The sequence below is a fragment of the Oncorhynchus kisutch genome, linkage group LG9, assembly GCF_002021735.2.
Source record: "Oncorhynchus kisutch isolate 150728-3 linkage group LG9, Okis_V2, whole genome shotgun sequence".
NCBI lineage: Eukaryota > Metazoa > Chordata > Actinopteri > Salmoniformes > Salmonidae > Oncorhynchus > Oncorhynchus kisutch.
In genome coordinates, this window is record NC_034182.2 from 6,716,685 (window position 1) to 6,732,092 (window position 15,408).

The following is a 15,408-nucleotide window of genomic DNA, read 5'->3' on the forward strand; positions in this document are numbered from 1 at the left end:
AGAATTACGCCCCCCCCCCCCTCCCCTCTTCCAGTGAGAAGATTTGGCTCTCCTCGGTTTTGGAAGCAGAGAAGTTTGTCTGGGAATATACGCCAATCCCCCGTACAGGTTAGAGTGCCTTGTCATTGTGTGTTAGGGTCTGCTCATGGACTCGAATCCATACTATACCATAACGGGTGAAACCGTATTAAACGGGCTCAGCAAGGACTACCGAACATGTAAGACGCTGAGCCGACCAATGGATGGCGGTCAGAGCTCTCATTTAACGTTAAGTTCACTTTCATCCCAGCTGTGCTCAGAGCGATGCATATTTGGGAGGCCTTCCAGGTTTGATCACTGACACCTTCGGATGGATATACTTATATTCCCCCATTTTTGTTTTGTTTTGTTATTTATTTTTCAATCAAAAGGCATGAGGAGGTAGGCGAATAATTACAATTTTGCAGATTAATAACACTGGAGTGATAAATGATCAGATGGTCATGTACAGGTAGAGATATTGGTGTGCAAAAGAGCAGAAAAGTAAATAAATAAAAACAGTATGGGGATGAGGTAGGTAAAAATGGGTGGGCTATTTACCGAGACTATGTACAGCTGCAGCGATCGGTTAACTGCTCAGACAGCAGATGTTTGAAGTTGGTGAGGGAGATAAAAGTCTCCAACTTCAGCGATTTTTGCAATTCGTTCCAGTCACAGGCAGCAGAGAACTGGAACGAAAGGCGGCCAAATGAGGTGTTGGCTTTAGGGATGATCAGTGAGATACACCTGCTGGAACGCGTGCTACGGATGGGTGTTGTAATCGTGACCAGTGAACTGAGATAAGGCGGAGCTTTACCTAGCATGGACTTGTAGATGACCTGGAGCCAGTGGGTCTGGCGACGAATATGTAGCGAGGGCCAGCCGACTAGAGCATACAAGTCGCAGTGGTGGGTGGTATAAGGTGCTTTAGTGACAAAACGGACGGCACTGTGATAAACTGCATCCAGTTTGCTGAGTAGAGTGTTGGAAGCAATTTTGTAGATGACATCGCCGAAGTCGAGGATCGGTAGGATAGTCGGTTTTACTAGGGTAAGTTTGGCGGCGTGAGTGAAGGAGGCTTTGTTGCGGAATAGAAAGCCGATTCTTGATTTGATTTTCGATTGGAGATGTTTGATATGAGTCTGGAAGGAGAGTTTACAGTCTAGCCAGACACCTAGGTACTTATAGATGTCCACATATTCAAGGTCGGAACCATCCAGGGTGTTGATCCTGGTCAGGCGTGCAGGTGCAGGCAGCGAACGGTTGAAAAGCATGCATTTGGTTTTACTAGCGTTTAAGAGCAGTTGGAGGCCACGGAAGGAGTGTTGTATGGCATTGAAGCTCGTTTGGAGGTTAGATAGCACAGTGTCCAAGGACGGGCCGGAAGTATATAGAATGGTGTCGTCTGCGTAGAGGTGGATCAGGGAATCGCCCGCAGCAAGGGCAACATCATTGATATATACAATATATGTGTATATATGTGTATGTATGTATATATATAACATATTTTATTTTATTTATTTAAATTTTTTTATCTTAAAAAGGAAAAAAATATTTCTATACTTTTTTCTTATTTATTTTTTGATGGGGGGTACGTTTAATTTAGCAAAATCCTTGTTCCGATCTTCTGACCCACAGTATGTAAAGGTACTGCTGTCTATGTCGGTTGCGGATGGTTTATGTTTAGACTGGCATTGCTTAGCAATATAATCTTGTGAGGTTATATCTTGTTTATCTCAGGGATTGACCCAAGATGCCGCTTAAGTGCGCAATATGTTTAAGTTGCAACTTATTATGTTTAGGTTTATTAGATGCTAATTGAACACTTTATTCGCGGGAGCCTCCTGAGTTCATATGTTAGTAGAAGTTCTAGGATAGTGAGGTGAATGTATAGTTGGGATTTTATTTTTGTTTTACCTCTTGTTCGAGGTCACGCCGTGCTTTTTTGGCATCGGCCAGACAATGTGTTTATTATTTTTATTTTTCATTTTTTTCTCTCCTAATTGTGTATGTCTGTTAAATGTGGGTTGATAAGAGTTGGGGAAATTAGGGGAACAGGGTGGGAAGTAAAGGTGCTTGCATGGAGGAGGGGTGGGTTGGATACTGCTCGGGTGTAGGTGCTACATATTCTGATCATGATGGTTTGGTGATGGTTTGGTGCGATTTCTTACCTTTTTATTGAGTTACATGTTATGCATAGGAACGACAAACAAAAGGAGGGCGGGGCTTACATTCACTTCCTGGAATGTCAAGGGTTTAAACGAATCAATTAAGAGAGGCAAGGTCCGAGCCCACTTGAAAGCACTCTCGTCTGATATTATATTTTTGCAAGAAACCCATCTGAAAAATAACTCTCATAGCAGACTTAAATGTAGGTTGGTGGGGCAAGTGTATCACTCTAACTTCTCTGCCAAAACGAGAGGCACAGCGATTCTGGTACGGAAAGGAATTCCCTTTCTACATAAAACCACTATTGCGGATAAAGAGGGTCGTTATGTGATCGTAATAGGAGATCTCCACTCTACTTCAGTAACACGACTAAATATCTATGGGCCAAACATTGATAACCCCTCTTTTTTTCAAAGGAGTCCTTGCCCTGATTCCAGATATATCCCATACTAACCTGGTCATTGGAGGGGACCTTAACTGTGTGCTAGACCAATATTTGAATAGATCCTCTACCCGGCGAACCCCTACCTCCTATTCAAGTGAATTCTTGAATACCTACATAAAAAATTTGAACTTATTTGATATATGGAGGATCGCTAACCCTACGGGTAGGGAATACTCCTTTTACTCTCATGTTCACAATGTTTACACTCAAATGGACTACTTTTTGGTTGATGCTAAACTACTTCCCTATTACCTGTAATGTGAGGTATCATTATATTATAATCTCGGACCACAGTCCACTCACCTTCTCCCTGAGATTGGGTGACATTGTACCAAACGAGAGGGTCTGGAGGTTGAATCCTCAGCTCCTCACAGAGCCAACATTCTGTGAACATCTTAAAGACCAAATTACATTTTTCTTTGATACCAACGACAACACAGAGACTTCCCCAGCATTATTATGGGAAACACTGAAGGCTTATTTGAGAGGCTGTATCATCTCCTTTCAGACTGCCAGAAGTAGGCAAAACAGAGGAAAACTGGAAGAACTGGAGGGACAAATTCACTTACTGGATAGGGAGAATGCTATCCATCCATCTCTGGAGAAACATAAAAAAGAAAAATCTTTAAAATTGGAATATAATCAGATTCTCTCATCAAAAATAGCAAGATCTTTTCTCTATGCCAAGCAAAAATATTTTGAGTTTGGTGACAAACCACACAAATTACTCGCCAGACAACTTCGAAAAAATGTGAGTGACCGAATGATTCACAAAGTTAAATCTGCATCTGGGGAATTACTCTCTTCCCCCAAAGACATCAATGATGTCAGTTTTATGAGACTCTATATACATCTAGCAGATCCTAACCCCTGCCCTGAAGCAGGAAGATTCTAACTTCCTGAATAAGGAAATATCTCTTGAAGAAAACCGAGAAACAATTAAATCTCTAAAGAGTTGCAAGACCCCGGGCCCAGATGGATACCCTGGTGAATTCTATAAAACATTCAGCAACATGCTCTCTCCCTACCTGCACAAAATGTTGGTTCAGGCCAATGAGGATGGAGCTCTCCCTTCTACTTTGGACGAAGCGTTCATTACAGTTATACATAAGAAGGGTAAAGATCCAGAAGAGGTAGGGTCATATAGACCAATATCTCTCCTTAATACAGACTAAAAGATTTTTCAAAAAAACTCTGGCTAACAGGCTCAGCACTTTAATTGGCAAATTGGTCCATTCAGACCAGACCGGCTTTACCCCTAACAGAAACTCATTCTTCAATCTCAGGCGCCTCTTCAACATTATGAGGTTACCCAACGTGGACCTTGCCGTTATATCTCTTGACACCGAAAAGGCCTTTGACCAAGTTGAGTGGCCCTATCTATTCAAGGTCCTACAGAAATGTAATATTGGAGATGGGTTCATAAATTGGATCCAGCTTTTATATAGGAACCCCTGTGCGAGAATACGCACTCACCAATCATTGTCGCCCCGATTTAACCTTTACAGAGGGACAAGGCAGGGTTGTGCGCTGTCGCCTATGCTCTTTGCCCTAATTATCGAACCTCTCGCTCAGGCGATTAGATCTCATGCAGCAATACACGGCTATAATACTAAAGATACTCTAAATAAGATTTCCCTATACGCAGATGACATCTTCCTCTATGTAACAGAACCCCAGGCTAGTATTCCAGCTATTCTTGATGTGATCAATTTGTTTGGTACCTTCTCGGGATACAGAATAAATTGGAACAAGAGTGAATTAATGCCCATACGGTTGCAAAACACCTCCTGGCTAGAACATCTCCCAGTTAAGTTATCTTCAGAAAAATGTGCCTACCTAGGAATTGTAGTTACCAAACAATACTCCTTACTATTTAAAGATAATTTCCCCTCTGATTCAAAAACTCAAGGCAAACTCCCAATTTCTCTGCTCGGAAGAATTAATGCCATTAAAATGGTCTTCATCCCACAACTGCTCTACCTACCTATACCAGAACATCCCACTATTCATACCTAAATTCTTTCACAAACAACTGGACTCAATTATCAATCCTTTAATCTGGGATTATAAAACACACCTCTGTAAATCCAAGATGGAAGGAGGATTGTCTCTCCCAAATTGTATATTTTATTACTGGGCAGCTAACCTCCGCGCTGTTACGTTTCTGCTGGATGACGCACTTCCGGCATCCAGCTGGCTTACTATGGAGCGTGAGGAGTGTCACCCCTTCTCTATTGGAGCTGTGATTTTGTCGCCTGTCAATCTGGAGATGTCACTTTATTGTAACAATCCTATTATACATAGCACAGTCCGAATCTGGAAGCAAATTAAAGTCCACTTTGAGCTTAGACCAATGTCATTCATGCTCTCTGTCGCCAGGAATCACCCTTGATAACACCTTTGAGCAATGGGGAGAGTTGGGGATAAGTACCATAGGGGATTTATATAAAGAAGGGACCTTTGCTTCCTTTGAGTTGCTGAGGGAAACTTATAATCTTCCCAGAAGTAATATTTTCAGATACCTACAAATTAGAGACTATGTTAGAAAACACCTCCCAACATTTGGGAATGCTAAACCTTCCATGTTTGACGGATGCATAAAAATATGCCCCACCTCAGACAAACTGATATCGCTTCTATATGATGCTTTTCAATCTGTTAGCACACCTTCTACAGATGCCATTCAGGCAAAATGGGAGGAAGAACTAGGGACTGACATTTCGGTGGCAGACTGGGAATTCAGGGTATTACACAGATTACACTATTCCAAAACTAAACTGCATAGGATATTTCCTGATACATCCCCTATGTGTGATAAATGTCAGGCTGCGCAGGGTACACTACTCAACTGCTTTGCCCTATGCTCTAGCTTGCATGGTTATCGGTGTGGAATTTTTGGGATCCTCTCTGAAGTTTTGGAGACTTCAATAGACCCAGACCCGCTTCTGATAATCCTGGGAGTGTCTGAGTCCCTAAACGGATTAACCAACTCCCCAAAACAACTAATCTCTTACAGTCTCATTTCGGCAAAAGAAAATAATCTTGTTGTTTTGGAAAAGGAGGGAAGCGCCCTGAACAATAAATTATCAACATTTGAGGGGGGGGGGGGGGGGGGGGGGATAAGTGGGGGGGTGACATCTACCCTCTTTCTTTCTACATGTCCTTGTTCTGTATGGGGAAAAATATATATAATTCCTCAGCCATTAAACTCATTACTAAAAATGTATCATTTTTCACTAAATCTAGTAGCACCAACGTGTGGGTTTGAGTTCCTCCCTGTTAAACACGTTGTATTGCATATGAAGCAGTATTATTCTGCGAGACACGGAGAAACCATCGCAAAAAAATTAAAAACCTTGAAGTTAACGAGAAACATCCTCCAGTGATGGGACCACTTTGAATACAAATGTAAAGACTTTGACTTCTTTCTCGTCCGTCAGACGAAACCCAGAGCCGCACCAAGGTTTGCTAAGACTATAATAAGTGCAGTTGTTTTCTGGGTGTGGATTTTTACAATGTGGTTTGTCTTTGTTTCTCTGGAAATAGAGATCTGCAGAACAACGAAATCTCCTGGACAATTGAAGATATGAACGGACCATTTTCTGCTCTGGACAAACTGAGGAAACTGTGAGTAGGCTTGACTTTACCTTGGCGTTGTCTTCTAACTTGTTGGTTTTCAGAAGATAGATTAGAAACTATAAAATGGACCATGGGAACAGATTTTAACTGGAAGTATTTGCTTCTTATCATAATATAAATTGCTGTATTTGAATGAAAACTCAAATATCCTTTTCTCAGGTTCCTTCAAGGAAATCAAATCCGCTCGGTGACCAAGAAATCGTTCTCTGGTCTGGACACACTGGAGCACCTGTGAGTTGACCTTCAAATCAATATCATCATCCGTCTGTCTCAACTGTCCTAAAGCTGTTAACTAAATATGGGAGAATTCATAACCATGAGAAACAACGCCTGTTAGTGAGAACCACACGACCTTATTGTCTCTGCTTCTTGTCCCTGCTTCTTGTCCATACTTTGATGAAAAACAGAGCTGTCTGGTATTCACCACCTCCAAATGTGGGGAGACTATTGATCACTAACTGCTTAGGCATGGCGAGAGGAGTGTGTGTGTGTGTGAGCGCCTGTGTGTTCGTGCTCATGTGTGCAGCTTTCTGTGTACAAGTGTGTGTGTGTATGTGCACATCTGTGTGTGTGTGTGTGCACATCTGTGTGTGTGTGTGTGCACATCAGTGTGTGTGTGTGTGCACATCTGTGTGTGTTTTTTCTATCTGTGAAACAGCTGCATTTGATTGTAATTAACTTTTTTTCCCAGTCGTGTCTGAGCTGAAAGGAGCTGAAGTCGGGCCCCTCTTGATTAACAAAGCACGGTGCTGCCCAGATTTCTATTGTTCTCAAGACCTTTTCTTCCCTCTCTCTCTCTCTGATTATTGAAGTTTTTAGTTTTTAGCAGTCTTCCTCCAGATAGGCCTAGACGGAGGGGAAAGTCTGCCATCTTTCTGTGTGCATTCCCATGGTTCTGATCCATCCGTTCTTCCCTCCCCTCCTCAGAGATTTGAGTAACAATGCGATCATGTCAGTCCAAGGGAATGCCTTTGTGCAGATGAAGAAGCTTGAGGAACTGTAAGTATCTCTGGGTTCAGTCACACTGTATTCATATTCTGCAATGCCAATAGACCAGAGTCACTGTTCTGGACTAACTGAGGAAAGGAAAGAATCTTTCATAGACAATTACTTCAAAAGGACCAATACTGATAAAAGTGATTATCTTCAAATGGAACGACTATAAAACTGTTCAAGTATTATGGATCATCTTTGTGCTGGGGTCTCTCTTGTGATTCCTGGCTCTAATGCAGTACCCCCCCCCCCCCCCCCACACACCCCCCACACACCCCCCAGGCACCTGAACACATCCAGCCTACTGTGTGACTGCCAGCTCAAGTGGTTTCCTCTGTGGGTGGCAGAGCAGACCTTCCTGCCCTACGTGAACGCCAGCTGTGCCCATCCCCTGATGCTGAAGGGCAAGAGCGTGTTCACCGTCAGACAGGAGGACTTTGTGTGTGGTGAGTGTGACTGACACACACACAAGCCTCTTAATGTAGCCCTTGTTAAAAACAGCCATTTAGCCGTGACAGGTTTTCCATTTTATGAACTGACCCAGATTGTTCCATATTTTCCTTCAACTCATGGACACTCTGATGGAGCCAGCATTGTAATGGGACCATGTGGAAACTCAGTGAGTTAACAGCTTGGCCGGGTGGAGTCAGAGAGAGCAGGGAGAAAATAAATAATTGTTGAGGAATTTCTGGGATCAGTTTCACTTTAAGTAATGACTACTATTAGAGCTGAGGTGCTTTGCCTTCTGAGCTTTCAACATTTCTCCAGTCAGGTAGTTTGAATCTTGGCGGATAAAATAGTATAATTTCCATATTTAAGCTGTTTGTCGACCATCACGGTTTTAAAAAACTGGTTAGCCTCAAAATGAATGTCAATTTGAGTTTAGCCCCATTCACATCAAATGTAAATTAATGTTTTTCCCCTCTTGTCTTCCAACCAGACGACTTCCCCAAACCTCAGATCACGGTGCAACCTGAGACCCAGTCGGCCATCAAAAGCGCCAACGTCACCTTCGTGTGCTCGGCGGCCAGCTCCAGCGACTCACCCATGACCTTTGCCTGGAAGAAGGACAATGAGGTCCTGAATGATGCTGAAATCCACAACCAGGCACACCTCAGAGCCCAGGGGGGAGGCCAAGGCCGTGAAACAGAGGTTACAGAGTACACCACCACACTGCAGCTACGCAGTGTAGAGTTCACTAGCGAGGGGAAGTACCAGTGTGTCATCTCAAACCACTTTGGTTCCTCCTACTCCACCAAGGCCAAGCTCACTGTCAACAGTAAGTTAAATAACCTACTGGTATTGATTTAGATTTTCGTCTTGAAGTGGTGCTGCCGTTAGATGTCAAATAAAATGTCCATCCCTTTTGTCCCTCCAGTGCTTCCGTCCTTCACCAAGATGCCCATGGACCTGAGCATCCGGGTCGGTGCCACGGCCAGACTGGAGTGTGCCTCCGTGGGTCACCCGTCTCCGCAGATCGCCTGGCAGAAAGACGGCGGCACGGACTTCCCCGCTGCCCGGGAGCGCCGTATGCACGTGATGCCTGAGGACGATGTGTTCTTCATCGTGGATGTGAAGACAGAGGACATCGGGTTGTACAGCTGCACCGCCCAGAACACCGCCGGAGCCATATCAGCTAACGCTACGCTAACTGTGCTAGGTGAGAATTATTCTTTCTATTTTCACCTACTGTCAAAGAACTTTGCATTTATATGTGGGCGCCCCTTCATTTTGACACAGATCAATTTTATTTTATGGTATTCCATGAGTGTTTTCCCCCACAAATCGACATATAAATCAGGCGTTTTGAGACTGTAAGGCAGCTAACACTCCCCCTTACCCCATTCTCCTCCAGAAACTCCCTCCTTCCTGCGCCCTCTCATGGACCGCACCGTGGCCAAAGGGGAGACTGCGGTCCTCCAGTGTATCGCCGGTGGCAGCCCTTCCCCCAGGCTCAACTGGACCAAAGATGACAACCCCCTTGTGGTCACAGAGCGCCACTTCTTTGCCGCCGGCAACCAGCTGCTCATAATCGTGGATGCAGCGGAGGACGACGCCGGGATGTACACGTGCGAGATGTCCAACACGCTGGGCACCCAGCGGGGCAACGTGCGCCTAGCCGTACTGCCCAACCCTAACTGTGACGTGGGGGTGGGCGCCTCGGGAGGCGTAGGCTCGGACGAGGACGGCTGGACCACAGTGGGTATCGTCATCATCGCGGTGGTGTGCTGCGTGGTGGGCACCTCGCTGGTCTGGGTGGTCATCATCTACCATACGCGTCGGCGCAACGAGGACTGCAGCGTCACCAACACAGGTGAAGAGAGGGTGTCATTTTATTTTGTCAGCACGGGATTGGTTTTGAGGAGTTCAGTACTTGCATGCCCATGTTGCCTCCTCCTTCAAACAGAAAATAACATTTTTGGGGGAGCTGGAGTTTTGGGCTCCAGCTCCACATACTTTGGCTGGCATGTTGTTAAAACCACACCTTTTACAAATGCTTTGCAATGAATCAGTGACAGACCATTGCCGTGAACAGATTATTATAATTATTGTATTTCTCTATGAAAACATTTCTGAGACTTTTCCCTCCCTGGTGTTTTCCCTGCAGATGAGACCAACCTGCCTGCAGACATCCCCAGCTACCTGTCCTCTCAGGGCACGCTGGCCGACAGACAAGATGGCTATATCCCCTCAGAGAGTGGCAGTGGCAACCACCAGTTCATGGCTTCCTCCATGAGTGGATTCTACATGCAGCCTAAAGACATGAATGGTAGAAGAGGAGCTCTTTCATTGGAAATGCATGGGGACCTTTTAGGTTATGAATATATGCATCAGTCAACTGTATTCTGAGCATTTTTCTATGTGTATTGTTTCACCTGAATACATATTGGAATAGTTTAAGTAATTTGAGGCAAGTACCAATGCGTTACTAATGTGTCATGTGACTCGTACAGGTCTGTGTCAGCTAGACACAGGAAGTGAAGCGGACATGGAGGCGGCCATAGATCCCCTGCTCTGCCATTACCAAGGACCCATCAGCTCTCTCCTCAGGAGAGGCAACATGTACACCGGAGAACCCTCAGAGGCTTTCACAGGTTGGTGCAACAGATATATATGTTTTAAATATTGTAGCATAAGAAGTATTTTCCCCTAAATTAAACAATATCATCATGTGCTGCTGTCATACTGATCTGATTTCCCATGGCTCACTGTAACCCCCCCACAGGCTGTGCTATGGACCAGCGGCCCATCTGCATAGATTCCTACAGTGGCAGCCTGACCAGCTCCAAGAGGAGAGACTACTATCCATGTGGCGGGGCCCTCCAGGACCCCTTTGACCACGGGAGCCCCAGTGTGCTGATGCAGATGCCCAACAGCAGCAGCTTCCACGGGCCACCCCACCTACAGGGCGAGGGCCCCCCCTCCATGGACGAGGGAGATGGAAGCGAGTACGGCCGACCTCGGGAGACAAGGCTCTCCTCCTCCAATACTTTCATGGGTATGTCTGAGGATGGGTATGTCTGAGGATGGGTATGTCTGAGGATAGGTATGTCTGAGGATGGGTATGTCTGAGGATGGGTATGTCTGAGGATAGGTATGTCTGAGGATGGGTATGTCTGAGGATAGGTATGTCTGAGGATGGGTATGTCTGAGGATGGGTATGTCTGAAGATGGGTATGTCTGAGGATAGGTATGTCTGAGGATGGGTATGCCTGAGGATAGGTATGTCTGAGGATGGGTATGTCTGAGGATAGGTATGTCTGAGGATAGGTATGTCTGAGGATGGGTATGTCTGAGGATGGGTATGTCTGAGGATGGGTATGTCTGAGGATGGGTATGTCTGAGGATGGGTATGTCTGAGGATAGGTATGTCTGAGGATGGGTATGTCTGAGGATGGGTATGTCTGAAGATGGGTATGTCTGAAGATGGGTATGTCTGAGGATGGGTATGTCTGAGGATGGGTATGTCTGAGGATAGGTATGTCTGAGGATGGGTATGTCTGAGGATGGGTATGTCTGAAGATGGGTATGTCTGAGGATGGGTATGTCTGAGGATGGGTATGTCTGAGGATGGGTATGTCTGAGGATGGGTATGTCTGAGGACATTTCTATGTATGGATTTGGGTCAAGTCAAGCACATTTTAAATCCACTCAGAAATGTAATTCACTCAATTAGTAAGTGATTTATTGAATATTCATTTTCTTGACAACTAGCACAACATGTGAATGTCTCAGGCTTTACCCTGTATCTCCCTCCGTCTTTCCCTCTCGCAGGAACGTTTGGGAAAGCCCCCTGGAGACCTCAACAGGAATTCTATCCCGGATTTGGACCACCGCCACTGGCCCTGCACAACAGCATGATGCTACACGAGAATCCCTACGCAGCCCTGGACACAGACTCGGAACGCGAGGAAGACAAGAACAGTGTGCAGTCAAAGAATTCTAAATCGGAATCGGAAAAGAGCGGCAATAATATCTATGAACAACCATATGATCTCAACAGGACTGCTACTAGTCAGCAAGGTCGAGCGAGCACATAGCTGAATATGTGCGTTCAAACAAACTGACAATCCTTTGAGTTTTTCTTCGTTATGATGGTGGCCCCCAAAAAATACTACCTCAGTGAATGGACACTTTCTCAATGATGGACACTGCAAATGTGCAACGCTTGAATGTAAAAGGATAATGCATTGTGCTTACAAAATGCTGAAAAATTATATGAGGAGATATTAACAGTGAGGACTGTTCTTTTTTTAAGAAAGAAAAATGGGAAACATCTTCAATTGAAGATAGATATTGAATATATATACGTTTTTATACAAAGTTTATTATATTTTGTAAATTAAGTGTAAAAGTAGAATCCATTATTTTTGCTGTCCTATTTCCTGTAAATGAGTATTTTGTGTTGTGCGACCGACCACGCCTGTTCAGTTATTCTAGCTTTTGTTTTGCTTGGAGTTAAGCACCCCTTTGCACATACATATACATAATAAAACACCATAACATGTGCTGCTACGTACATTAACAGTACTGTGACTCCTTCCTATCTTTAAATGGCTGTACCATGCACAGACACCACTGTTCTGTAATGGAGGACGAAGAGAATAGAGGTATACGAGAGTATTGCTGAAGCCGGGAATGAGAAGGGGGGGTTGATGTGGCTTTTCCGAGCCGAACCACAGACCTCCAAGGACGGCTTGCGCCTGCCATGAGGCCCCCCACCATGCTGTCCAAATAGAATCCAACAAGTGTACGCTGGGAAAGTGTGTGTGTGTGCGTGTACGTTTGGCATTTGTCTGTGTGTGTGGGAAGTTCAGGGCTAGCTTCTTCAGTCTTTGGCTCAGTGTAGACTCAGTACCCTGGAGACAATCGATGGAAGGCCAAATTAGGGCAGACATGTCAAGGAAAGGAACAGTCACATGAGGTCTCTGGAACTGTTGGAGCTGGCCGTCTGGTTTGGTCCTGCTCTCTCCCATCCAGCCAGTCACAGGGCTCCCCTCTCCCCCTCTTTGGGCCTTCGTCTCTGGGAAGGAGGGTGGGGGTTGCTGCGCTTGCTGGATCCAGCACATGGAAGCTTTTCACCAGATGATTCACTCCCCAAGCCTGTCCCCTTCTGGCTTTTTCACATCTTGGGTTTGTTTTTTCAGGCCTCTCCTTTTCAACGTGGAGGAAAAAGGTGTTATTGTCCGCTAGCTGTCGAAACCTGCACTTGGAAAGTGTCTTGCGGGCTCTCTCACTGCCACACTGGAGATGTGTGTATAAAATGGCTGATTCACTGAGTTCGGATGGTGGTGCCAGTATTTTGAGGTGGGCTTATAGAAAGACACCTTACTAAGGGCATTCAATTCAGCCGTCCACTTCATCTGCCAATCTTCCAATGTGGAATATATTACAAAAGCTTATAAAGACCTCATTGAGTTACAACACATTTTCAAAATGTATTCAAATGTTTTGTTTAAACCTTTTGTTTTATGGAATCATATTCAGAGCGGTTTGTTTGAAAACCCATCCATGTCCTTGAGCCTCAGCGACACACCTTGTTATTCACTGAGTGCTTATTGGGGAGTTTACATTCACCCCAGTGTGAAGGAATGAAACAATCTGTTGGAAGTCTTGCCAGCTCTTTGAGGAACTTGGGATAAGCACAAGATGGTGGAACCAGAACCACACACATTTAAACACCTGGAAGACAGCTGCTGAAGCTAGTCCTCAAACCCAAGGCCTCCCATTGGTTTAGAGAACCTTGTGGGGTCTAACAAACATGACCCGATACAGATGAGGTGGTGCAGAAAGATTTGATGTTTGATCAACTTGGAGAATTACCAAAGCCTGCAAGCATTCACTTCAAACCTTCCGGAATTTAAACAGTGTAGTGAATTCATGGCTAGATAATTGATGTTTGATGAACACAAAGAATGCTGAGGTTGATGTTATTAGTCAGTAAAACCAAACTTCAACTCATGTCTTTTTCATTGATCTAGGAAATGTTTATGTTGTTCCCATTACTGAGTTAGTTAGCTGCCCGTGTAAATAAAAAATCCTAGTTCATGAACTATCACCAAGGGTTTCTTTATGTTAAGATTATACCTTGTCGATTTCCCCACAATGTTGTTCAGATGAGACTTCTCACTAGCAAACATAGTTTTGCACTTAACTGTTACTATGTATTACTATAACTACACACCAAACTACTATGCATGTAGCAATTACCTGTGTGGATGTAATTTACCTCCACATATTTGGGTGAGGCCAAAATTGTTTATTTATTCCTCTGGGAAAGTTTCGAAAACAACTGCAATCGAGAAGCAACTTGTGCCATAACAAGGGGCTGAGGGGGGTTTAAAAGGTTTACTTGAGAAAAAAAAAGAAATTATTTAGAGCCAGTAAACTCCGAGAACCTTCACGTTTCCAGCCGGGGGAAAAAAGAAAACACTGGTCAGATTGCAGAATAATTTCCCCTCTTTGATTTCGGCTCCAGAGAAACAAGACAGGAAGTCGACTATTCCTCAGACCACCAATGACTTACAGTAGGGGTTAGTGAGTCCCCCCCAACCCCTGGTCCTGGATCAGCTTCTGAGCCCCACACATTGACCCACACCAGTTTACTGGGAGCAATCGAACACTGATCTTGGGATCAGTTCCTTAGGCCAGCATTGGACTCCCCAGCCCTGTGAATGAGCCCAGAAAATGAATTTAGCATGCCAGAGCCTTATCTCATTGCCAGACACTCTGAAATTCGTAACTCATTTGTCTTCATTGTTGCCAGATGTGGCAACATGGATACAGATGTTTATGATATTAAATGGCCACGGGCGGCTCGCTGAAATTGTATTCTTTTGTTGTGAAGCTCAGAAAATCTGCTGGGGGAATGGAGCCTAACTCTTCCTATCTACCTCAACATCCCTATGTTCAGTTTTCAAACTCTGTCGGTGAGAAGTGTTCAGACACCGCGCATAGAGAAAATCATGTTTATTCAATGACATGAGTAATTATAATTTTTTATAAATATTCTCTTAAAAAAAAAATGTTCCTTTATCTGCTTCTGAACATGGTGAGGTCATACATTCACTGGTCAGTGGATATTCTTTCAAGCCCTTCCAGACAACTTGAAAACAAACTGATGAGCGCTTGCTTCTACCACACATCATGTAATTTCTCAGCAACAGTACTACCCCTAAACCAACGCAAATTTGACTTTGTTTGCAAGTTTGGTCATGCAGTCACAGTTTACCCTTCTCAAGTAACTCAAACCCACTGCTGATTTTGCCTGAAGGACGTTCTCGGTTTTTGGCTGATAGTCATTAACCGCATGATAAAATGTAGATCTTCCACAAGCGGGGAGCTAGCTGTAGCATCTTGAGAGTTGGCTGATAACACTGGAGTAGTGGCCAGTGAGAGATACCTCCTGACCAAAGACTTTGACTGTTCTCTCCGCTACCGCACGGCAAGCGGTACCGGAGCGCCAAATCTAGGTCCAAAAGGCTCCTTAACAGGAGCCCCCCCCCCCTTTGTTTTTACACTGCTGCTACTTGCTGTTTATTATCTATGCATAGTCACTTTACTCCTACCTACATGTACAAATTACCTCGACTAACCTGTATGCCGCACATATACTCGGTACCAGTACCACCTGTATATCG

The 15,408-nt window shown here is 44.5% G+C and overlaps 1 protein-coding gene across 1 annotated transcript in view; it reads left to right on the forward strand.

The window, feature by feature from the left end:
* LOC109886648 (leucine-rich repeats and immunoglobulin-like domains protein 3) overlaps positions 1-12,298 on the forward strand; it is a 28,770-nt gene extending 16,472 nt beyond the window's left edge. Inside the window, exons 9-19 of the mRNA XM_031831682.1 lie at positions 6,182-6,262; positions 6,434-6,505; positions 7,202-7,273; positions 7,550-7,713; positions 8,208-8,546; positions 8,646-8,927; positions 9,123-9,581; positions 9,876-10,037; positions 10,222-10,362; positions 10,494-10,766; positions 11,543-12,298. Of these exons, the coding sequence (XP_031687542.1) occupies positions 6,182-6,262; positions 6,434-6,505; positions 7,202-7,273; positions 7,550-7,713; positions 8,208-8,546; positions 8,646-8,927; positions 9,123-9,581; positions 9,876-10,037; positions 10,222-10,362; positions 10,494-10,766; positions 11,543-11,808 (2,311 nt within the window). The 3' untranslated portion in view covers positions 11,809-12,298. The remainder of the gene's footprint in view (positions 1-6,181; positions 6,263-6,433; positions 6,506-7,201; positions 7,274-7,549; positions 7,714-8,207; positions 8,547-8,645; positions 8,928-9,122; positions 9,582-9,875; positions 10,038-10,221; positions 10,363-10,493; positions 10,767-11,542) is intronic.
* The last annotated feature ends 3,110 nt before the right edge of the window (positions 12,299-15,408 follow it).